This window comes from Oncorhynchus mykiss, chromosome 7, assembly GCF_057628025.1.
Source record: "Oncorhynchus mykiss isolate SJ-2025 chromosome 7, ASM5762802v1, whole genome shotgun sequence".
NCBI lineage: Eukaryota > Metazoa > Chordata > Actinopteri > Salmoniformes > Salmonidae > Oncorhynchus > Oncorhynchus mykiss.
Window position 1 is genome coordinate 20,460,700 of NC_143028.1, and position 26,504 is coordinate 20,487,203.

Genomic DNA, 26,504 nt, shown 5'->3' on the forward strand with positions numbered 1-26,504 from the left:
AAACCTAGCCGAGTCGGCAGTGGTGAATGAAAATGCAATTAAGGGGACACAAATGCATCATACGTGTTAAGTTATATTTGAAATTCACCACATGTTTATTGCATTGAAAGTTTAGTTGCGATTTAAATGCCTATAAGGTGGTTTCCTGGATACAGATGAAGCGCTGGACACTCTTTCTTTTGTTTATGATGATTCGCCATTAAATCTCTCTTTTTTAGACAAGTACTAGGCTTAATCTGTGTCCGTGAAACCATCCCACAGTCGTTTTAAATGAATCATTCACTGCAGCCTGAGGGAATAACAACACACATCTAGGTTTTTGAATGACACTTTTGACATGGTGGGGAAACTACACCCGGGTTTTAAAAGGGTATCCACCTGAAACAAGTGGGTCGAGCAAAGGGTTGAGAGGGTGAAAATAATACAATTGGAACACAACCTTAATGTCATTAAAAGAGGCTTACTGTAGAGCAAACATTTTCAGAAATGTCCCCAGGCTTAAACTAAATGTTTCTCCGCTAATAATTTCAGATATTGAGAAAATGCGTACGAACGTTAACGTAGCATATCAATAAAAAGTCAATTACAAACGTCTTAACATTTGTCATTAGCAGACGCTGTTATATTGTGCTTCTTAAAAATGGATGATCGAGTAAGGTTTTCAGAGCATGAAAACGTCATCGTTTGCCTAATTTCATAGATGTAACTCTGCATTTACCCACATGTATCTTTGTTTTACATGTTCGAGTTGACCTTTGAACTTTATTGCAATCAGCAGCCACCAAATCATATTTTTTTACACAACACACGTGCCACATATTTATTTGACAAGGTTAAGAGTTTACAGATATTTTTCTGTCTTATTTGTATTTGCATTTACTATGGATCCCCATTAGCTGCTGCCAAGGCAGCTACTCTTCCTGGGGTCCGTCAGAATTAAAACATCACAATACATTCATTACCGAATTCACAACACACTAAGTGTGTGCCCTCAGGCCCATACTCATCTACCACTTATCTACAACACAAAATCCATGTGTACGTGTGTGTATAGTGCGTATATTGTCATGTGTGTGTCTGCACGCATGTCTGTCTGTTTGTGTTGTTTCACAGTCCCCGCTGTTCAATAAGGTGTATTGTTATCTGTTTTCTAAAATCTGATTCTACTTCTTGCACCAATTAGCTGATGTGGAATGGAGTTCTGTGCAGTCAAGGCTCTATGGAGTACTGTGTGCCTCCCATAGTCTGTTCTGGACTTGGAGACTGTGAAGAGACCTCTGGTGGCATGTCTTGTGGGGCATGCATGGGTGTCCGAGCTGTGTGCTAGTCGTTTAAACAGACAGCTCTGTGCTTTCAACATGTCGATACCTCTCACAAATACAAGTAGTAATTAAGTCCCGAGCACAGGCTCTGTCGCAGCCGGCCCGTGACCGGGAGGTCCATGGGGCGACGCACAATTGGCCCAGCTTCGTCTGGGTTAGGGAGGGTTTGGCCGGCAGGGATATCCTTGTCTCATCGCGCACTAGCGACTTCTGTGGCGGGCCGGGCACAGTGCACGCTGACCAGGTCGCCAGGTGTACGGTGTTTCCTCCGACACATTGGTGCGGCTGGCTTCCGGGTTGGATGTGCGCTGTGTTAAGAAGCAGTGCGGCTTGGCTGGGTTGTGTTTCGGAGGACGCATGGCTCTCGATCTTCGCCTCTCCCGAGTCCGTACGGGAGTTGCAGCGATGAGACAAGACTGTAACTACTACCAATTGGATACCACAAAATTGGGAGAAAAAAAAGGGGGTAAAAAAAAGGGGGGGGGATTTTTTGTGTGTAATTAAGTCAATCTCTCCTCTACTTTGAGCCAGGAGAGAGAGACATGCATATTATTCATGTTTGCTCTCTGTGTACATCCAAGGGCCAGCTATGCTGCCCTGTTCTGAGCCAATTGCAAGTCCCAATTTTATGGCACCTGACCACACGACTGAACAGTAGTCCAGGTGCGACAAAACTAGAGCCTGTAGGACCTGCCTTGTTGATAGTGCTGTTAAGAAGGTAGAGCAGCGCTTTAATACTTCGCCCCCATCTTAGCTACTGTTGTATCAATATGTTTTGACAATGACAGTTTACAATCCAGGGTTACTTCAAGCAGTTTAGTCACGTCGACACGCTCAATTTCCACATTTATTAAAGATTTAGTTTAGTGAATGATTTGTCCCAAATAGAAATATTTAGGATTAATTTATTCCTTGCCACCCATTCAAAGCCAGTGTGTCTATCTATGTATGTCGTTAGTAAAGACTGAAAAAAGTAAGGTGCCAAGACAGCTGCCCTGGGGAATCCTGATTCTACCTGGATTATGTTGGAGAGGCTTCCATTAAAAGAACACCTTCTCTGTTCTGTTAGACAGGTAACTCTTTATCCACAGTATAGCAGGGGGCATAAAGCCATGACACATACATTTTTCTAGCAGCAGAATATGATTGATAATGTCAAAAGCCACACTGAAATCTAACAAAACAGCCCCCACAACCTTTTAATCATCAATTTATCTCAGCCAATCATCAGTCATTTGTGTAAGGGCTGTGCTTGTTGAATGTCCTTCCCTATAAGAGTGCTGGACGTCTGTTGTCAATTTGTTTACTGTAAAATAGCATTGTATCTGGTCAAAACAAATTTCCAAAACTTTACTAAGGGTTGGTGACAGGCTGATTTGGTCAGCTATTTGAGCCAGTAAAGGGGGCTTTACTATTATTAGGTAGCGGAATGACTTTGCTTCCTTCCAGGCCTGAGGGTACACACTTTCTAGTACGATTAAACTGAAGATATGGTAAATTGATTATCCTCAGTCATTTTCGAACCAAGTTGTCAGACCACGGTGTCTTGTCTTGGTGATAAACCATGTTTTCACTTCTTCCACACTCACTTTACAGAATTAAAAATGACAATTCTACACATGGATGTGTAGCGTCAGCGTTTGTTGCCAATTAAAAAATCCTTCAAGTAGTTGGCAATATCAGTCGGTTTTGTAATGAATGAGCCATCTGATTCAATAAATGATGGAGCGGAGTTTGCCTTTTTTTCCCCCAACATTTCATTGACGGTGCTCCAAAGATTTGTACTATTATTCTTTATGTCATTTGTCTTTGTTTCATTGTGTAGTTTCTTCTTCTTTTTATTCAGTTTAGTCACATGATGTCTCAATTTGCAGTACGTTTGCCAATCGGTTGTGGAGCCAGACTTATTTGCCATTCCCTTTGCCTCATCCCTCTCAACAACAAAATGTTTCAATTCCTCATCAATCCACGGGGATTTAACAGTTTTAACATGTATTTTTCTTCATGGCTGCATGCTTATTAGTAACTGGGATAAGTCATTTCATAAATGTGTCAAGTGCAACACCTGTTTGCGCCTCATTCCACACCACGGACCAACAAATATTCTTTACGTCAACATAGGAATCATTGCAAAACTTCTTTCAGGAACAAAGGGATGGTATGCCCCCACACCCTAAGTCAATTTGAGTGGTGTTACATTCTTTGGGGTTGTATTGACAGGGAGATGAAATGAGGAGGGGGAGATCGATAGAGGACATACTGCGTAGAAGTGCTGTGGGACCAGGACTCGATCCCAAGCAGGCAGAGGTCTGCCTATCATAATACATTGGTGGGTGCTTATATTTGTCCTGTTACACACCTGTACAATGTGTATCTTGCATATCCCAACTCCCCCTGAGACACCCACAGAGTGGGGTCACGACCAGGGTCACCATTTTCCAGCGCCCTTGGAGGGTTAACTTCTTTGCTCAAGAGCACAGCGACATATTTTTTTTCACCTTGTCAACTCCGGGTTAGGAACCAGCAACCTTTCCGTTTCTAGCCCAACACTCCAACCTCCAGGCTATCCTGCCGCCACGTGTACCAAGGGCAGCAGCCTTAACTGCTCAACTAAACTCAGGCACATCAATCAGAGTGTTAAACTAACTGGAATACTTAACATACCATCACAGGGCAACCTAGTACTTCTGACCCTGGCACCCCTGTGACTGCCAACAAAAACATCTGGCATTTTTCTGGAAAGGGCGCCAATTTCACGCCTTGTGCCAAGCTGTCAGCGGAGTCTCGGTCACTCACATGGAACACAGTGCAGTGTATGTGTGTAGGCTATTTGTGTGTGTGTGTGTGTGTGTGTGTGTGTGTGTGTGTGTGTGTGTGTGTGTGTGTGTGTGTGTGTGTGTGTGTGTGTGTGTGTGTGTGTGTGTGTGTGTGTGTGTGTGTGTGTGTGTCTATGTGGGTGTGTGAATGCTAATGTATGAGATTGGATCAGGCACAACTCAAGCATCTCCTTGAGGCGGCAGGTAGCCTAGTGGTTAGTAACCAAAAGGTTGCTGGATCGAATCCCCGAGCTGACAAGATAAAACATCTGTCGTTCTGCCTCTGAACAAGTCAGTTAACCACTGTTCCCCGGTAGGCCGTCATTGTAAATGAGAATTTGTTCTTAACTGACTGCCTAGTTAAATTAAGATGCATTAAAAAAAAAACACCTTTTATGCTTACATTCCTTCAGCGCAAGGGTCTGGCAGTTAAAGTTTACCATAGATGCTGATCATTTTCCAGACTAATGGTTAATGTTAGGATTAAGGGAGGGGTAGCTGATCCTAGATCTGTACCTAACGGAAACGTGTCACCTGGATCCTGCCTGGTGCTGAAAGGCAGATGGAGGGGCTCCCAAGCCTTGGAATCCAGTTGTTGAGTTTCAACACACCATGGCCACATCACCATTGCTCATGTGTTTGGGCCCAGGTCAAAAGTAGTGCACTAAATAAAGAATAGGGTGCCATTTGGGACACAGCCCATCTTTTAGTTCCCATGTATTTAAATTGAGTATTTTCCCTCCAGATAACTATTTATAACTGTTAAGAGGAAAGTCCTGAAAGTGATGTTGTGAATGTTGTAACACTCGGTGTAAAATACCACAAACATATCACTGAGTCAAAGTGTAAACTTGTAGAGGTTATGTTAGCCACATGCTAACACCTGAGCTAATAACTCTGCTCGGAGGTATTGAATGACAAACAGACTAGCATGTTCATTCTCTAACCGTGGCATGTGGAACCCATCTCGGTGTTGCCACGGCAATGTCATTGGCCCCCTGCCACCACAGTGAGGCATGCTGTGCCAGGAGCCACGGCATTGCTATGACGACGGTCGGTTGAAAAAGATGGTGGTTGGTTCTCGTGTGTGACTGACTGAAAGTAGGGGAAGTAGCCAGTGCTTTCATGGTAAAATGTGGCACAAATTTACACCAGGTTACTTACAAGAAGGAATAGACACAGCACAGTATTGCACACGTATACCATGTACTAAGTCTGATTCAAAGGAGAAATCTCACAAATAAGTCAGCCAAAGAAATAAAATAAGTCTGAAATTGGGTGAAGTTGCCCCTAGACCAGGGCTGTTCAATGTCGGTCCCAAAACACTCATTTGCATCCTCTCCTTCTGATCAAGGACCGAATCAGACCGGGGACACCAGGTGAGTGCAAATAACTACCAGTTAGAAACAAAAAACTGAATTGGACAACCTTGCCCTTGATCTTGGGTCAGTTTTGCTTTCGCCCACTAATGATTAAAGAGGGACTGAAAGCAGAAATCTGAAGAAATCTCTAATAAAGTGACATTTTTGCAGTGGGGATTTCAGTAGCACCATTTTACATCTACATTTGAAGTCATTAGGTTTACACACACTTAGGTTACAGTCATTAAAACTCGTTTTTCAACCACTCCACAAATTTCTTGTTAATAACAAACTATAGTTTGGCAAGTCAGTTAGGGCATCTACTGTGTGCACGACACAAGTAATTTTTCCAACAATTGTTTACAGATTATTTCAAAGTATCACAATTTCAGTGGATCAGAAGTTTACGTACACTAAGTTGACTGTGCCTTTATACAACTTGGAAAAGTCCAGAAAATGATGTCATGGTTTTAGTAGCTTTTGATAGGCTAATTGACATAATTTGAGTCAATTGGAGGTGTACCTGTGAATGTATTTCAAGGCCTACCTTCAAACTCAGTGCCTCTTTGCTAGATATCATGGGAAAGATCAAAATAAATCAGCCAAAAGCATTGTAGACCTCCACAAGTCTGGTTCATCCTTGGGAAGCAATTTCCAAACACCTGAAGGTACTACGTTCATCTGTATAAACAATAGTACGCAAGTATAAACACCATGGGACCACGCAACCATCATACCGCTCAGAAAGGAGACGCGTTCTGTCTCCTAGAGATGAACGTACTTTGGTGTGGAAAGTGCAAATCAATCCCAGAACAGCAGCAAAGGACCTTGTGAAGATGCTGGAGGAAACGGGTACAAAATTATCTATATCCACACTAAAACGAGTCCTATATCGACATAACCTGAAAGGCCGCTCAGCAAGGAAGAACCACTGCTCCAAAACCCCCATAAAAAAGCCAGACTACAGTTTGCAACTGCACATGGGGACAGAGATCATATTTTTTGGAGAAATGTCCTCTGGTCGGATGAAACAAAAATAAAACTGTTTGGCCATAATGTCCATAGTTATGTTTGGAGGTAAAAGGGGGATGCTTGCAAGCTGAAGAACACCATCCCAACCGTGAAGCACGGGGGTGGCAGCATCATGTTGTGGGGGTACTTTGCTGCAGGAGGGTGTGGTGCACTTCACAAAATAGATGGTGTCATGAGGCAGGAAAATTATGTGGACATATTGAATAAATATCTCAAGACATCAGTCAGGAAGTTAAAGCTTGGTCGCAAATGGGTCTTCCAAATGGACAATGACCCCAAGCATACTTCCAAAGTTGTGGCAAAGTGGCATAAGGACAACAAAGTCAAGGTATTGGAGTGGCCATCACTAAGCCCTGACCTCAATCCTATAGAAATTGTGTGGGCAGAACTGAAAAAGCGTGTGTGAGCAAGGAGGCCTACATACCTGACTCAGTTACACCAGCTCTGTCAGGAGGAATGGGCCAAAATTCACCCAACTTATTGTGGGAAGCTTGTGGAAGGCTACATGAAACATTTGACCCAAGTGAAACAATTTAAAGGCAATGCTACTAAATACTAATTGAGTGTATGCAAACTTCTGACCCAGTGGGAATGTGATGAAATAAATAAAAGCTGAAATAAATAATTCTCTCTACTATTATTCTGACATTTCACATTCTTAAAATGAAGTGGTGACCCTAACTGATCTAAGAAAGGGAATCTTTACTAGGATTGAATGTCAGGAATTGTGAAAAACTGATTTTGAAATGTTTTTGGCTAAGGTGTATGTAAACTTCCGATTTCAACTGTAGCTAATGTGCTTGGTGCAGTATTTCTCAAGTAAAAAAATGTGAGTCCAATCCGCTGTGCGGTCTGTCTCACTGTGTGTTCTGCTGTACGATTGGATAGGCCACAATCACCGCAGTTGTTTATCCCGTGGTAGGTGGCATTGTTGAAATCAAAACCCAAACCTCAAGTAAGTCATGATGAAGTCTTGTACACAAATCTCACAAAACTCAGTTTGGATGATACTGACTTTACGACCAAACTGAACCTCTACAGGATCGTGCAGAAAGCTTAAATTCTTGTTAATCTAACTGCACTGTCCAATTTACAGTAGCTATTACATTAAAAGAATACCACACTATTGTTTGAGGAGAGTGCACAATTATGAACTTGAAAATGTATCAATAAACCAATTAGGTACATTTGGGCAGTCTTGATACAACGTTTTGAACAGATATGCAATGGTTCATTGGATCAGTCTGCACATACACTGCTACCATCTAGTGGCCAAAATCTAAATTGCGTCTGGGCTGGAGTAATACATTACGGTGGTCTCTCTTGAATTTCGAAGATGGTTTAAAAAAAAAAAGAAGTTTTTTCTTTGTATTATTATTTTTTAACCAGATTTAATGTGTTATATTCTCTTACATTAATTTCACATTTCCACAAACGTCAAAGTGTTTCCTTTCAAATTGTATGAAGAATATGCACATCCTTGCTTCAGGTCCTGAGCAAAAGGCAGTTTGATTTTGGTATGTCATTTTAGGCGAAAATTGAAAAAAAGGGTCAGATCCTACTTGCACTTTGTCAATTTTGGCATTAATAGATGTTTCTGACTACTATCGATGTCACATATGCGATTTTCAACGAGAGAAGTTGGTTCTCGAGTTCAGTTACGGTTTAGATTAGGGGATTAGGGGAGGGTAAACTGATCCTAGATCTGTACCTAGGGAAAATTTCCGGAGCCAGCTGAAACAGCCACAGCGCTTTCTGCAGACTGCTGTGTTACTCCAATGGGTACGAGGACAGGTGAAGGTCCAGTCAACGACTGACTAACTCATCAGCCCGTCATTCCCATCTCCGTTGAAGCACCCACTTAAACATCCCAGTTTTAACTCCACGTTACCCACCCACTTTCCTATTTCCATATAACCCCAATACCATTTGCATCCCAAAATGGCACCCTATTCCCTACATAGAGCACTACTTTTGAACTCGGGTCAGAATTGCTGCACTATATAGGTAGAGGGTGACATTTGGGACCCAAGCCCAGGAGTCTCTGGCTTTATAATGGAGTGTATAATGAAATGAGGAAATGCACTCAGGCTACGCAGTGAAGTCTGATTAGCTCCGATACTGAGCTCATGATGTCATGATAAGGAGGGGTTGAAATGAATGCGGGACAGCGGTGATGGACGATGGAATAAGGCTTAATGCATCGGAATGTGGTTTTATGAAGAGGGTGAGGTCATAAAGAGAGCGAGCATCGGTCTGTTATTGCGGTTCGGGCAATGCGAGGGTATACGGGACTCCTACACGCTCCTGAACGCTCAGCTCTATAATTTTTTTTAGCCGCCGCATGGGAGTGATAACTATTTCCCGCTTCACTCTCTCCAGAGTAGGGCTTTGATTGACACATGTTGGTGTGCGCGGAGGCGCTGGTGGAATAGGGAAGCTCAGGAACATATCAAGGGAATACCGTGTCAGCCTATTTTCTGCTTTCGAGAAATGACTAGAGCACCCTGAGCCTTGTTTTTTTTTAGGATTCCGTGTTTTTTGGGCGATTCACATTAGAATGTGAAATGAGGTTTCAAATGAATTCACAACTCCCCTTCGACCTAGCCCCGAAAAAGAAAACCAGTAAAAAAAATCTATTATAAAAAGGTCAAACATTTGTCAAATTGAGGCGATCAAAAAAAGACAAAGACCAGACATTCACTACTGACAAATAAGAAGTAGAAGAGAAAAAAAAGCAAAGAAATTAGCTGAATTTCTAGGATATCAAAAAGACAAAGGCCAGGTATTCAGAACTGGCAGGGGAAGAGTAAAAATGTGACTCAGCAGATAGACCTTTTATTAGAGCGAGACGACTTCTGTCTCAAAGTGGGGAAATGATAAGACCTTGACATGAAGATTAGAAACAAACCCAACAAAGCATGAAAAGATGTCTGAGGCACCAAATGAGGGACCGTGACCCTGTGAACGTGGCCGACTCCATATAATGGGGTGTGACAGTGGATTTGTCATGCGGCGTGATAGTGGATTTATTGTGTCCTTCCGTGACCGTGCTTGAGTGGGAGTGAGACACACACACACACACACACACACGTTGATACAGACCCACACTCTTACAGACAGAGACTGACACAGACAACGCACTCGCACAAACTGACAGACAGTCCTGGCTCTCAGAAGTAGGAGCGTAATGGGACAGACACTCAAATTTATAGTAATGCATAGAGTGAGGCATGGCAGCCATATTTAAGTTTTTTTGTAGTTCCCCTTAAATTGATGCTTACCACAATATATTTGAGGATCTCTGTATCCTATATGGTATATCCTAAAGATTAGAGACAAAAACATGCATGGATTGCACGCATTACAAATACATAATACCACGTGTGGATAATCTCTTTTTTGTCAGAATAGTGTTCATTAGGCACCAAATGCAGAAAAATGGCCTGCAAACACGAATGGACTACCTGGTCTTGTCCAATAAGAACGCTCATTCACATTTTCCTTTGCAGAACATTTTGAACACAACACTAATGAACACAACCCATATAAGGTAAATGGGTCAGGGTGTTTCAACCCAGTCTGGGTTGTATTGACGAGGCATCAAACAGAAGAAAACAGATTGAAACTGGAAGGCTGGACAAAATGCACATTTATTTTTTTTGTTGCAAAAAAGTTTTGATACGGTGTGCACTAATAAACAAGACCCAGGTAGAGTGAAGGGTGTCAAGGTGTCTCACCATAGTCTGGGTACAGGGTACAGACAGTGATCTGTGGAAGTTTAAGGATACATCCCAAATGACACCCTATTCCCTATGGGCCCGATTCAGACTTAGGAAATGTATGCCTTTTCAACACACTTCACAGTAATTGGTGTTTAGACTTACCTTATGCAGGTGCATAACAGCCTATGCAGGTGTGGTTCCCTTATTTATGCACATTTTAGGTTAGGGTTAGGAAAGTATGAATGAATCATAAGGTTTAAAGGAAAACGGAATGGAATGATGCAAAATGTAATTTTAAGAAAACTAACACTAAAGTCATTGTTACGGTGAACAAAAAGAAATAACAATTTCTAAGATTTTACTTAGTTACAGTTTATATAAGGAACATGACTGGGAAGACAGATATGCATCTGTTGGTCACAGATACCTTAAAAAAAAAGGGTAGGGGCGAGGATCAGAAAATTTGCCTCATACAGCGTGACACATGGCCTTTGCATAGAGTTGATCAGGCTGTTGATTGTGGCCTGTGGAATGTTGTCCCACTCTTCAATGGCTGTGCTAAGTTGATGGATATTAGCGGGAACTGGAACACGCCGTCATACACATTGCTGCATGTCTGGTGAGTATGCAGGCCATGGAAGAACTGGGACATTTTCAGCTTCCAGGAATTGTGTACAGATCCTTATCATGCTAAAACATGAGGTGATGGCGGCGGGTGAATGGCACGACAATGGGCCTCAGGATCTTGTCATGGTATCTCTGTGCATTCAAATCGCCATCGATAAAATGCAATTGTTTTCGATGTCCGTAGCTTATGCCTGCCCATACCATAACCCCACCTCCACCATGGGGCACACTGTTCACAACGTTGACATCAGCAAACTACTTGCCCACACAACGCCATACATGTGGTCTGCAGTTGTGAGGCGGTTGGACATACTGCCAAATTCTCCAAAATGATGTTGGGAGGCAGCTTATGGTAGAGAAATGAACATGAAATGATCTGTCAACAGCTCTGGTGGACATCCCTGCAGTCAGCATACCAATTGTACGTTATTTTGAAACTTTAAACATCTGTGGCATTGTGTTGTGTGACACATCTGCAGATTTTAGAGTGACCTTTTATTGTCCCCAACACAAGGTGCACATGTGTAATGATCACGTTGTTTAATCTGCTTCTTGATATGACACCCCTGTCAAGTGGATGGATTATCTTGGCAAAGGAGAATTTCTAACTAAATGGGATGAAAACACATTTTTGCAACCATTTTGAGAAATAAGCTTTTTGTGAGAATGGAACATTTATGGAATCTTTTATTTCAGCTCAAAACATGGGACCAACAATTTACATGTTGAATTTATATTTTATTCAGTGTATAAATGTCTGTGGGTATTACTGACAGTGACTCCTGATAGTGGCTAATATTTAACATGATACAAATTGTAAAATAAAACTGAACAAATCTTGGGTATATAATTAAAACATTTTAAAGTGCATACATTAACTCGGCAGGTTCAGCCCTACAAACCTATAGCTTGGTTTTCCAAATTTCATCCACACAAATTATGAGGGCACACAATAAAACATTTGAATAACTGCATAGCTATTTACAGCCTAATTCACTGAGGAAAATGAGCCACAATACATATGTTATTCATGGTTTCCTTGCGCGTACAGCTGCAGATACCTCAAACACACCTTTATTTCTGAGATCTCCACCCAAAACGAATAGCGGGTGAACAGTATGCTATTATCATGCATAAATTCAAGGTCAGATTATGCAGAGAGAGTGCATTAAAGGGAATTACGTTCCATTTACGCATGCTTAACTCGGGTCAGAATCGTCCCCAATGTGCCCTACTGGCCCTGGTCAAAAGCAATGCACTATGTAGGAAATAGGGTGCCATTTGGGATGAAGTCTGAAACACACTGACTGGCCTCGGCAGTAATTAAACACTAACTGATAAAATGAGCCCTCAACAGATTCTAATTATCCTAATTTCAACCTCTAATTCCACCAATCAGCCAGATCTCCCATTTCTGTGGGAGCAATTTGGGAGGTAATCACTTCAGCACAGAGATCTCCTCAGTCTTAATTGTTGAGGGTGATTCAGTCTTTATCAGAAGTAAGACTGGATTTGCGTCCCAAATGGCACCCTATTCCCTAAATAGTGGAATACTTTTGACTAGAGCCCTATGAGCTGGTCCAATGGGCCCTGGTCAAAAGCATGGCACTATGTAGAGAATAGGGTGCCATTTGGGACGCACCATGGGCCTCTCTGTTATCGTAGGGGGCTAATTTATCTCCAATGGGAAGGCTAAACTGGGTTGAAAATCTTAATGAATCATTTGGGCGAGATGAGTCATCATATTGGCGATTGATAATCGGGATCATTGGCATAACTTCGCAATTTCATCATCCTGTAAAATGAGACGGCTAAATTGGTGAACAATAAATGGATCCATCTTTGCATACTGTATATGATCTTTTACAATGTATATTTAATGCACCGCATTATATAAAAACATCCGTTTACAAACAAAGGTTAAACTGTATCATCATTAACGTACCATATGACATGATCAGCGGTCAGCGTTGTGATTTTTGAACATCACAGGGAAATGATATCAATGGAGAGAAAGGATCATCCCGGTGCATATGAGTGACATGTTTAAGTGTCTCTCTTAGGCCTTCATCACTGGAGACTGTGGCTGTGTCCCAAATGGTACCATATTCCCTATTTAGTATTTATATTCACGACTTTTGACCAGGCCTCATAAGGCTATGGACACAGCCCATACGGGTTCTGCTCAAAAGTGCAGAATATAGGGAATAGGGTGCCATTCGGGACAGGTGTGGTGATGAATATAGTTAGGTCAACACAGAACATTTCGTTTGTTCAACAGTGTCTTTATGATTACATAACCCAAATTTGACATAGCCATTTTAATCATAAACACCACACACATTATACTTTACTTTAAAAAAATAATACATTATGGGCAGCAGAATTTTGTTACAGGCAAACAGTTAATGGAAGGTTTTTAACAAAAAGGCCACAACCAAATCAAAACAAATGCAAAAAACACCCACATCTAAAAGGCAAATGGAAGGGACACGGCAGGAGGGAAAAGATGCTTCGATGTGGACTTCATTTCCTGTTCCTCACTTCCTGTTCCTCCGACCTGGTTTCTTAGGAACAACTTCTTGTCCAGTTGTCCTTTTGTCTTCCGTTATCTCGAAACCCTAATTTTACCATCCCTGGCTTCTTTCTCACTGTTGTTCCGGAAGGGGGGGGCTGTCTTTAAGTTTGTGCAAGCCAGCAACCCCGCAAGAGCTCGGCTGGTATTCAATTAAAAGTTTCTTTCCAATCTGTACATTATGTCTACCTCCAGTCATTCTGGACCCCTGTGAATCTAAAGTCATTATTTACACCCCCCACACATGCATAAAGAGACATTTCTAAACATACCTCTATACATACAGTACGCACACAGACCTTCACTGCTTCTAAAACATGCCAGCAGCTGAGAGGAGTGGTGTTCCGATGATGGCCTGGTCCATTAAACTACCCCTTCCAAATGGCACCCTATTCCCTACATAGTGCACTACTTTTGACCTGGTCAAAAGAAGTGCACTAGATAGGGAACAGAGTGCCATTTGGGATGCAGCCCCTCCCTACTGCTTTGATGTTTGTAGATCTCAAAGACCTGGATAGGTGTAAGCAGTATGGCTCAAGCCCATTGGGCGTCTAGTTGGGAGCCTTATTACTTACACCAGTCTGATTCGTTCAGATCCGGAGACACCAAACGAGGTAGGGGGGATGTTTTCAGACGGGGGGGCTGTAGAGAAGCAACGAGTGCGTCTGATTTAGGGTTGGAGTAGTCCGAAATCTTTCCAAAATTCCCAGGTTTTCCAGAAATCCCAGTTTGGAAGATCCAGCGAATCAAGAAGAAATTAAATCAAATCAAATAAGGCAGAAACACGGGTATCTTCCAACTGGGATTTCTGGGAAATCTGGAATTTTGGGAAAGTTACCAGAATTCTACAACCCCAGTCTGAGTCCATCTAGCTATCACACTTACACCGCTCCGATCATAGAGTTCTTCTGGCGTGGGTCCGGCTGCCTGCCGTCCCTGTAGCCGTCGCCGTGGCGCTCGGGGCTGGCGTCACGGTAACCGCCCCTGCCCACTGTCTCATAGCGGGGGGCGCGGGTGCCTTGTGTGGGGGGCACATCCTGGCGCTGGGCAGCCCGGTGGGGCGAGGATTGGTAGTACCTGGGGTCCACCTGCGGTGGCCCAGCGGGCAAGGTGACCCGGGGCAGGCTGGAGGGGCGGGGCTGGGCCTCTCTAGGGGGGTAGTAGTTGTCGCGGCCGGGGTAACCAGGAGCTGTCCTAGAATGGGTGGGGTAGTCATTCGGATCCGTTCTCCTGCGACACAATCACCCACATACAGAGGACAGAAACATTAGAGAGTGTAGACCATTTGTTCCCTAAAAATGTGTTTTCAGTCAACGTGTGTATACGCTTGTGTGTAAATGCACATATCTGATTGAGTGTGTGAGTGTGTGACCCAGGAGGGGGGGGGGGGGGGGGGGGCGCAGTAAGGAGGCTGCAGGCAGCTGGGTGTCTCTGATTCCCTCCCAGTGACTGTGGGGTGATTAGGGGGCTAAGCTCCTGGGGTAAGGAGACACACAGGGCGACTCTCAGAGGCAGGATGGATCACCTTTCACAGCCCCATTCACATTTTTCCCTACTCACGCTCTGCCTGGGCTAAGTTACACACACACCCAAAAACCAGGACCAAAGCACAAAACTAGGCCTTCTCCCAGGTCAGATAGAGGTGATAGTAGAGGGGTAACTGCACTGGTAAATTCCCTGTACATTTTCATACATGCATTTGTGATACCAACTTGCTTTACACACACACACACACACACACACACACGCACGCACGCATTACACACATGACCATAGACCACATCCCACCCACCACATCCTCTGAGGACAATAACATGTCCATCTATTCATCTATTCATCAATCCAGCCATCCCTCAATCTCTGGATGGAGAGACAGATAAAGGGATAGATTTATAGATGTGATGCTGTGAAAGGGTCATTTCGGGGCAGCTTTGGCCTGTGTAAGCTGGTGGAAAGATGTTTAGGCTAGTGGGAAGATGGAGGAGGATGTGGAGGTGAAAGCCTGTTTGGAGGCCTTGAGCTGGGGTCAAGGCTCAGGCGCTCTCCCCTCCCTCAAAACCCCCGCTGGCCTTCATCTCTCGCTCTCTTTCTCTCCCTCCTTGTCGCTTCTCTCGGCCCTTAGTGACATCATAGGGGCCCCTGTGCTGAATGAGAAGGGACCAAGGGTGTCAAGTCTACATAAACCACATGCTGTTGATATCTGGTATGCCTAGTCCACTGCCCCACACACCAGAGATCTCCCAAGGGAAGCACATACACGGCTTGTTACGACGCACAGTCAACAGGTGCAGAGCCGTCACACTGAGCACGCCTGTGAGTGGACAGTGAGAGCTCTACTCTCACTAACTCTAGGAGAGATAGACAGAGGAGGGCTTTCAAACTCCATGCATACATGTATGTGAGTGTAAAGGTGATGGTGGATGTACGCGTGTATCTAAATATATGTCAGTATAATGGAAGTGTGTATGTGTGCATGTTTGTGTCTGTGAGAATGTGTAAGGTGTGTAATATACACTATATAGACATAAAAGTATGTGGACACCCCTTCAAATGAGTGAATTTGGCTATTTCAGCCACACCCGTTGCTGACAGGTGTATGACATTGAGCACACAGTCATGCAATCTCCATGGACAAACATTGGCAATAGAATGGCCTTACTGAAGAGCTCATGGTTTCCATGTCCGAGCAGCTGCACACAAGCCGAAGATCACCATGCGCAATGCCAAGCGTCAGCTGGAGTGGTGTAAAGCTCACTGCCATTTGACTCTGGAGCAGTGGAAACGGGTTCTCTGGAGTGATAAATCACGCTTCACAGATGCCAGGAGAACACTACCTGCCTGAATGCAACTGTAAAGTTTGGTGGAGGAGGAGTAATGGTCTGTGCTAGACCCCCTAGTTCCAGTGAAGGGAAATCCTAACGCTACAGCATATTCTAGATTATTCTGTGTTTCCAACTTTGTGGCAACAGTTTTGGGAAAGCCCTTTCCTATTTCAGCATGACAATTCCCCCATGCACAAAGCGAGGTCCATACAGAAATGGTTTGTCGAGATCAGTGTGGAAGAACTTGACTGGCCTGCACAGAGCCCTGACCTCAACCCCATCGAACACTTTTGGGATGAATTGTAACGCCGACTGCGAGCCAGGTCTAATCGCCCAACATCATGCTCTTGTGGCTGAATGGGAGCAGCCCAACATCATGCTCTTGTGGCTGAATGGGAGCAGCCCAACATCATGCTATTGTGGCTGAATGGAAGCAGCAATGTTCCAACATGTAGTGGAAAGCCTTCCCAGAAGAGTGGAGGCTGTTATAGCGGCAAAGGGGGGACCAACTCCATGATTTTGGAACGAGATGTTCGACGAGCAGGTGTCCACATACTTTTGGTCATGTAATACAACCTGACAGAGGGAGGTGTGATCCTATCCACATGGGCCAAGTGAACGCAACCAATAACATGGTCATGTAATGAATCTGACTCACACCTCTCAACTGTCAACACTCTATAGCTGCATCCCAAATGGCACCCGATTCGCTATATAGCACACTACTTTTGACCAGGGTCCATAAGGCTCTGGTCAAAAGTAGTGCACCATGTAGGGTATAGGGTGCTATTTACATTTTGGGACACAAACTATACCATGCAAACAGCCCTTGAGATGTGGCCTGAAAATGGGGAGATGGTGTGTGTGTGTGCTGGGGTGTGTGTTTAAGGGGTCTGTGTCTCTCTATGTGGCGTGTTTTATTGTGTGTGTGTGTGTGTGTGTGTGTGTGTGTCTATGCGCTGTCTGTGTGTGTGTGTGTGTGTGTGTGTGTGCGCAATGACATTTGGGCATAGTTTCCACCTTACGACAAGGAGGAATTTGGCCCTGGTAAGTGAGGAGGGCTATTTGCACCTGCCCAAGGAAACGGAAGGATAATTATGCCCTGTGGTTCTTATCTGACCCCCAATAAACTCCATTGGTGGGAGGGAACACAGCTGGTAGCTAGCAGCCATGGAGGCCATGGAGAGGTTGCTTGGAGGGGATCTAACCCATTCTCTGGAGGGTCCATAGCACTTACTGACAATCTGCATAAATGTGTGTGTATGCGTGCGAGTGTTTCAGTTTGTGCTATGGACTTTCCAAACTAACGGACAGATGGAGGGATAGACATACACACATGGCAGGCTGAGTGCTCGAGACAGAGGCCAGACCAGGCTGGTTTCACATTAAAGGGATATTTGGCAACGTGGCATTTTATCTACTTCCCCAGAACTAGACACCCATAGATTTCCATTCACTGCGCTAGTCCCAACAACTACCTCTAGTTTCCTTCGTACTGGACACAGAGACATACACATGGTATCCACGAGTTCATTTGACTCCGGATAAGGAGATAAAAGGTATTCATTGGCAAAATCCCAAACTATCCCTTTAACGAAAACTATTAGGCTGCTATAGAGAGAGGTTAATGTTTATCAAACCAGTCTAGATAAACATTGGGGAGAGGGCTTTCACACAGACAAGCATGCAACACAGCCACGCACAAAATGTCTCTGTTTGCCATCGCTTTGTCTACTCTACAGTGAGTACAGCGTGGATTACACTTTGCAGCACTGTATACCACTGAGACCTTTACACAGGAGTAACACGGACTAAAATGAGACTGAATAGCATCAACAATTCTATCAGATATCCTGGTGGCCAATTACTAAGTGGTAAAAAAGAAACGTTCCAGATTTGACTACTGGTACTTCAACTGGTTCAGAGCTAAAACACATGGACAGCCTTGACTAGATCTTTCCGTCTGTTTTGTGACTTCATTGGTCGGCAGTCGATGACTCACTCACTCAAAGTGTTTATCCTTTGTTTTATTTATAAAGCCATGATTTCGTTTTCCAACGCAGCCTGTGCCTGCCTCGGTGACTGTCGGAGACCGAAAGAGCGGAGTCTCTCCAGGCAGCCAGGGCCCACTGACGCGATGCCTTTATGAAAGCCTAACGGCTAAACCAGTTTCATTTCCCCAAAAAAAACCACTGATTTCATTACGGGCCCTTCGGTTTCATTGAAAACAGAGTTAGCGGGGGAAAGAAAGCATTTACTCTGGACCGAAACGGCAACACACGGCCGCAAAAAGGGAGCAAGGACTCTGCGACCCCAAACAAAAAAGGTCAAATCCCTTCTAAACAGGTTCCGCAGGGACTTGAAGAACCGATCAGGACCCGTATTCAATGTTTCTCACAGTAGGAGTGCTGATCTAGAATCAGTTCACCCCTTGTCCATGTGATTGTTGTCCGACTGAGACGCTTGACACACACAGAGCCAGATCCCGTCCCGTCGTGTCAAGGAGCGCCGTGAACGAGGAAGACGGGATGGAGAGTCGACCGTTCAACTCGTCTCTTGGGTCCCTGAGAAACCTACTGTGACTGGGGCGTGCCGATAAAGGTCAATTAATTGAAATGATCTGGATTGAAACGAGAAGTAAGGGAGGCGGAGTGTGAGAGACCAACGCTCCTGTGCTGATCAAACATTTGTGCCCAGCATGCACCTGTTTAAGTGACGTACAGTGCTGATGTGGCCGTCTGTCGGGGAGCTCAGCCGTGTGCTCACAAGGGAGAAAACGCGCACACCCACACACAGCTCCAATCACGGATCATTAGGAGGAGGGAAGGGACCACGGATCAGTGGGTCGGGAGACACTGTAGGTGTACGTGCCGTGGAACAAAACGACTGAGCTGAGACCGGGGAAGGTTAAAGTCAGGGGCAGTGTGTTTGTGTGGTCAGAATGGTCCTCAGGTGTTTAGGAGGACACACAGACAACCCTTCTAGGCTTATCGTGTAGCCTTGCACTTTGTGAAGACATTTACATTATTGCAGTAGTTCTGGAGTTATATGTGCCATTCAGACCATACACACACACACACACACACACACACCCCCCACCCACCCTAATTCATGAGGGTAATATCAGTCCTCTATCTGAAGCACTGGCCACCGGCTACACATTAAATCACACAATTATCAGCCCAGCGACCACCGTTCACGCACACAACCCCGGATCAGCAGTCTAATCCAATCACCTACGGGTCATGGGCCGTTCTGATTGGCTAACCTGGGGCTGAGCCGTGGAGCCCATGACCCAGTGCTTCAGAACAGTAATGACCTTAATGTGCTCCATATGGGATAGTGTGTGTGTGTTTTACCCCTCCCTCTCTCTCCCTCTCCCTCCCTGTCCCCCCCAGCACCAAAACCCCAGTCTAGGGAAAAGCTGATCCCCGCTACAGGAGCCGGGGCTGGGATGGGGAGAATAGAGGGGTAACTACCATTCCCCCCTAAGGCACTGGACTTCCAGACATTGCAGCCCCAGCCCCTTCCGCAGCCAGTGTCGGCTCCATCCTCACAAAAGACAGGCCAAATGTATGCTAATGCAACACAGCCGCACAGCAGAGACACACTCATTTGAGAGGAAATGGCTTTCAATGAGCTGGGCCCGGGGGGGGGGGAATCTCGCCACAAAGTTCAGCTCGGTTTGAAAAACACATTTCACTTCCCTCTCTACTTCTCTCTCCATATCGCTCTTCCTCTTTCTGTATTTGTCCCCCCTCCAAAATCCAGAAATATATTCCCCCAATCTCTCTCTCTTTGTTTTGTCAAATTCCTGGAATAAATGTAGGCCCCCCCCCCCCATCTTGGTATTGACGCTTCGGGGAGATGTGGTGTTTCTGGGGTACAGGGCTTGTGTTTCATCCTCGAGTGAACATCTCAAACAAGAGAGCAAACATACAAGGTTTGGAATGACTCATTCGGAGGCAGTGCGTGTGGCACTTCGTCCTCTCTTTGTTCCAGTGCTGAAAACTCGCTGCTCCCCACCAGCGGTTTAAAGCCCTGGCAACTCTGTGCACTGTAGTCTCACACTGAGGCTTGAACAGAGGCTTACGGGGTTGACACCTCTCATTGAAAATCAGAAGAGAGGGCAAAGCGACAGCTCGGACATTTCTCTCGACAGTTCATTTCACCGCTTGCGATTCGGCGCCGGGCCGAGTGCGAGTAACCATGAGTTAGTCAGACATGTGTTAGCATCATCTTAGCATGAGCTCACAGACGAGAACAGACACCGTTTTCCAGACCCAATCAGTCACACTGCTCCTGTCAGTCTAGGCTCCGTTTAGTCATAGTGCATCTCAGTCCGTGTGGCTCCACTCCCTTCTCCTTGGTGCCCCTCATATCAGCCGGAGCAATAACCCGTGAAATGATTGCTCTCTCCGCACCGCTCCACTGTGTGCTCTGGTTGTCTCCCAGGCCCACCACACTGTATCCATCTATGGGGTGTGTTCTCCTGGTTAGCGCTGGGGGACTTTAACACAGCAGAGTGTGTGTGGGGGGGGGGGGGGGTAGAGGGGAAAGAGCGTGTGAGTGTTTGAGTATATGTACAGAAGGTGCTAAGTCGACATGTGTGCAAGTTACATTTGACATGAGGATATTGAGTCAGACGGATAGAGTAACATGGTAATTGTTATATAATATAATGTATACCATTTTCGCAGACCCTGTATCCAAACCACTTACAGTAGTAGAGCGTGCGTACATTTCCGTATGGGTGGTCCCAGCCGGAATCGAACCCACGACTTTGGCATTGGGCCGTGCTCTACTAAACTGAGCTGCACAGAACCGCATCATGCTCATGCATAATCTAGGTGGACCTCTGTGGCGCAGAGAAAGGCTCCATCCACCGTCTATCCTTTCTGTCTCCCAGGAGCTGATCAGGGCTACTCCCGGGATGAGGAGGCGCTCCCAAGGCAAACACTCCAGATTTAATTATAAGCTCTAAAGAGGATTACTCGCTCTGCTGCCGTGTGTGTGTGTGTGTGTGTGTGTGTGTGTGTGTGTGTGCGTGTGTGCGTGTGTGCGTGTGTGCGTGTGTGCGTGCGCGTGTTGATGGTGGCCTAAAACAGATAAGACAGACAGATTTGCATGAACACACACACGCCAGGGTTGGGCTCAATTCAAAATCGAAGGCAGTCAATTCAGGAAGTGGTTTGAAATAAAAATTCTGAAATGTAAAAACTTTAAAAATAAAATAGCTTTAATTTGTAAATTTATTGTAAAGTCATTGAAAATAAGAAATGCCCTTTTTTTCTAATTATTGAATCGTAATTCAAAATGTACTTCCTGAAACGAACTGCCTTCAATTCGAATTAAGCCCAACCCCGACAGGCAAACACAGCCTAACCTGGCGTGGGCTGCGTACTGTCGCTCCACGTCCTCATAGCGGGGTGCCGGACCGGTATCAGGTCCTCTCACGGCCATCTGTAGAGGAGAGAGGCACATAATGGTTCATGTTATTATTACTATTACACACCTGTCTGTCAGTCTCTGTCTCCCCCCCCCGCCCCCCAACGTCACTGGCTAAGCCTGCGGATGGCTTAGTGTTAGGGTTCATATAAGGGTTAGAGTTAGTTATACGGGTAAGAGTTAATATTGGTTAGTTGTAGCTGTAGTCTACAGTCAAGTGAGACAGGACAAATAATGGTATTACAAATACATCTGTCAACCACCACAACTACTTGTTAAGCCTCAGAATGGCTTAGTGGTAGGGGAGGGCTCTACAGAGTGTCCATTTTACTCGCAGTGTTAGGGGTGGTCGACAACAACAAAAACATGCAATCCCCTGAAGAGAGCTCTTCACCTCCACCTCCCACAACACATTCCATGTGTATTTATTCCGTGTCACTATAATTAATATATATTTTTATAAATCTTTAACTCTGCACAGTTGAAAAAGGACCAGCAAGTAAGCATTTCACTGTTAGTTTACACCTGTTGTTTATGAAGCATGTGAGAAAGACCTTTAACAAACTTCTACAGATGCACAATCGAGAGCATCCTGGCGGGCTGTATCACCGCCTGGTATGGCAACTGCACCGCCCTCAACCGTAAGGCTCTCCAGAGGGTAGTGAGGTCTGCACAACGCATCACCGGGGGCAAACTACCTGCCCTCCAGGACACCTACACCACCCGATGTCACAGGAAGGCCATAAAGATCATCAAGGACATCAACCACCCGAGCCACTGCCTGTTCACCCCGCTATCATCCAGAAGGCGAGGTCAGTACAGGTGCATCAAAGCTGGGACCGAGAGACTGAAAAACAGCTTCTATCTCAAGGCCATCAGACTGTTAAACAGCCACCACTAACACTGAGTGGCTGCTGCCAACACACTGACACTGACTCAACTCCAGCCACTTTAATAATGGGAATTGATGGGAAATGATGTAAATATATCACTAGCCACTTTAAACAATGCTACCTTATATAAATGTTACTTACCCTACATTATTCATCTCATATGCATACGTATATACTGTACTCTATATCATCGACGGTATCCTTATGTAATACATGTATCACTAGCCACTTTATACTATACTATGCCACTTTGTTTACATACTCATCTCATTTGTACATACTGTACCCGATACCATCTACTGTATCTTGCCTATGCTGCTCTGTACCATCACTCATTCATATATCCTTATGTACATATTCTTTATCCCCTTACACTGTGTACAAGACAGTAGTTTTGGAATTGTTAGTTAGATTACTTGTTATTACTGCATTGTCGGAACTAGAAGCACAAGCATTTCGCTACACTCGCATTAACATCTGCTAACCATGTGTATGTGACAAATAAAATTTGATTTGATTTGATTTGATTTAAACAGGTCAACATTCACAAAGTCGCAGGGCCAGACGGATTACCAGGACGTGCACTCCGAGCATGCGTGGACCAACTGGCAAGTGTCTTCACTGACACTTTCAACCTGTCCCTGACCGAGTCTGTAATACCTACATGTTTCAAGCAGACCACCATAGTCCCTGCGCCCAAGAACACTAAGGTAACCAGCCTAAAAGACTACCGACCCGTAGCACTCACATCTGTAGCCATGAAGTGCTTTGAAAGGTTGGTCATGGCTCACATCAACACCATTATCCCAGAAACCCTAGACCCACTCCAATTTGCACACCGCCCCAACAGATCCACAGATGATGCAATCTCAATTGCACTCCACACTGCCCTTTCCCACCTGGACAAAAATAACACCTATGTGAGAATGCTGTTCATTGACTACAGCTCAGCATTCAACATTAAGCTAAGGACCCTGGGACTAAACACCTCCCTCTGGAACTGAATCCTGGACTTCCTGATGGGCCACCCCCAGGAGGTAAGGGTAGGTAACAACACATCTGTCACGCTGATCCTCAACACGAGGGACCCTCAAGGGTGCGTGCTCAGTCCCCTCCTGTACTCCCTGTTCACTCATGGCTGCACAGCCAGGCACGACTCCAACACCCTCATTAAGTTTGCCGACGATACAACAGTGGCCTGATCACCGATGAGACAGCTTATAGGGAGGAGGTCAGAGACCTGGCCGTGTGGTGCCAGGACAACAAGGAGGACCTGGATGAGAGCATGGCAAGAGTGTGCAAAGCTGTCATCAAGTCAAAGGGTGGCTACTTGGAAGAATCTCAAATATAAAATATATTTAGATTTGTTTAACACTTTTTTGGTTACTACATGATTCCATATGTGTTATTTCATCATTCTGATGTCTTCACTATTATAGTACAATGTAAAAAATAGTAAAAATAAAGAAAAACCCTGGAATGAGTTGGTGTGTCCAAACTTTTGACTGGTACGGTTTATTATCAATTTATCCAGAGGGCTGGGCTGAGGGGTGCGTGTGCACACACTTCAACAGAGAAACCGTTTTTGGACACTGGGTTGAACATTGCACTCCAAAAAACCTTAATAATTGGCTGATTTCATGATGTCTTGCACACGTTTAAGGCTTCTAGAACCACAGACAGCAAAGCAATGCCACAACATTATTGAAGCTCCCCAATGTTTGATTGTCGGGAGGGTGTTCTTTAATTGGAATGCTTTTTTTGGTTTTTGGTAGCTCTGGGGTGCCAATAATTGTAATTAAAATCGTATACAAAAATGTACTAAAATGTAATTGGTTCGCCAATGTTGAAAATCCAATAAGGTGTGGAGACCAATCCTTTTTCTCCAACTTATTTAAGAAGAAATGGGTTGAATTATTTTTTAAAAGTGCAAGGGTGCCAATATACTGTAACTAGCTACGACAAGGCTTTCCTAACCATACCGCCACACCCGTAGCCTACTCTCCTCTGAAAACGTATGTAGAAACCCTCCATGTCTCGAGCTAGACATAAACCATGAGCATAAACCACATTATGCCGAGGAGTAGGCCATTTGGGTATTGAGTATTGAGCCGCTCCATCTTTGTGTGAAGGTTAAAGGCATTATGCAAAGAGGTGCGGGGTAATGGCTGTAGTCACTGTGTGCCATTTGTCTCGTCGGCCATGCTCCAAATGGCATCCTACTCCTTACACAGTGCACTCCAGTGCCCTATGAGCTGGTCTTATGGGCCCAGGTCAAAGTAATGCACTACCGGGAATAAGGCGCTATTTGGGACAAAGCCAGGGAGAGCGGTAAGCCGGGGGCCAGAGCTCAGGTTAGAGCCGCTCGGTTGCATGTTAAGTCTGGTCATATGTGTCTCTGGGGAAGGAGAGAGGGAGAGAGGGGGGATAAGAGGGAGAGAGAGAAGGAAAGAAAGAGATAAGAAGAGGGAAAGAGGGAAAGAGCGGGAGAGAGAGCGAGAAAGCAGGGGTAGAGAGGGGCAGAGAAAGGGGAGGGAGTGGTAAGGGAGAGATAAAGAGAGAGAGGCAGAGAAGGAAAGATAGAGGGAGAGAAAGAAAGACAACGAGAGAGAGGGGAGAAAAAAGAGAGGACAGAGAGAATGTCTGCATAGAGAGATGAAATTCACTCCAAACATTTTAGTAACAGAGTTGGAAGAGTGAATTTGATTGGCAGTGGACTACTAGTGGACTATCAAACAAGAATATAACATGATCATTTTGTTCATGTTTTAGCTATTGAGCGGGTTAGTCTCTATGAGTAGTGAACAGTTGATAAGTGTGTGTGTGTGTGTGTGTGTGTGTGTGTGTGTGTGTGTGTGTGTGTGTGTGTGTGTGCCCAAAGGCCTGGACTCCTCTGGGCTGGTGGTGGTTAACACTTCCTAGAGTCTGTCTGACCCCTCAACCTCCATCCTACACACCCACCCACACACCCCCACCCACACCCACACATGCACTAACCGGGGCATAACTGCTCACCATGGCAACAGGGTAGAGTATAAATCTAGAGTCAGTGAATTTGAATTAACCACATACGAGCAGACAAATGATATTCACGGCAGTCTCTCCAACAACTATTGGACACAAAACAGAGAAGATCATATAACATTTTGTTTCCTATTACAACTCACAGACATTATGGTTATGAGCCTGATGATGTCGTGTAAGTGTGTGTGTGTTGCTGTGGATCGCAGAGCCAGTGTTAATGTGTTCTACAGGCAGGGTAGCTTACAGAGGACCAGACTTTCTCTGGACACACTAAGCTGCCGAGGCCAGGCCACAAGCAGCCCATGGGGCATTGTGAGAGGCTGGGGTTTCCCTCCTGCACTGGGAACGTTAACAGTACCATGTGACAGCCCACTCTTCCCACCATGGAGGACCCTGTTGTCGTATGAAACTTTTCGGATTTGACTTGACTACAGTAAAACACAAAACGTCATAGTCAATGGAGAACCACACAGCAAGAACAGGGGCTTTTGAGTAAAGGACAAGTTGATTTTCAAGCTCGAAAAATCACCCTTTCTTGCTCGTTTTCCCCAGAAAACTAAGCGTCTGGAGTGCCACTAAGTGTGCCACAAAAAACACACCAATCAAGTAGCTAAAGCCAGCTGTCGCATTCATCAAAAATACACTGCATATCCAGGAAATGCATTTCCTGGAGCACTTTGCTCTCCTCGCAATTTATAGACACGTGCGCACAATAAGCCTCAAACGAGGGCCTGAATGTCTTGACATAAAATACGAGCAATGCTTTCATGGTAAAACGGAGGTACGAGAGGGTAAAAAAAAATCATCTTCTGAGCCTCTCTTTCTCGCTCCCTCTCTTTTTGAAAAGAGTAATTGCTTG

General features: G+C 44.9%; 1 protein-coding gene across 4 annotated transcripts in view; it reads right to left on the minus strand.

The window, feature by feature from the left end:
• Positions 1-11,538: 11,538 nt before the first annotated feature.
• pard3ba (par-3 family cell polarity regulator beta a) overlaps positions 11,539-26,504 on the minus strand; it is a 184,761-nt gene continuing 169,795 nt past the window's right edge. For all 4 annotated transcript variants that reach the window (XM_036983066.2, XM_036983071.2, XM_036983070.2 and 1 more), the window contains 2 exons: positions 21,667-21,743; positions 11,539-14,688 (listed from right to left, as the gene is read on the minus strand). In XM_036983066.2, the coding sequence (XP_036838961.2) occupies positions 14,340-14,688; positions 21,667-21,743 (426 nt within the window). In that variant the 3' untranslated portion in view covers positions 11,539-14,339. The remainder of the gene's footprint in view (positions 14,689-21,666; positions 21,744-26,504) is intronic.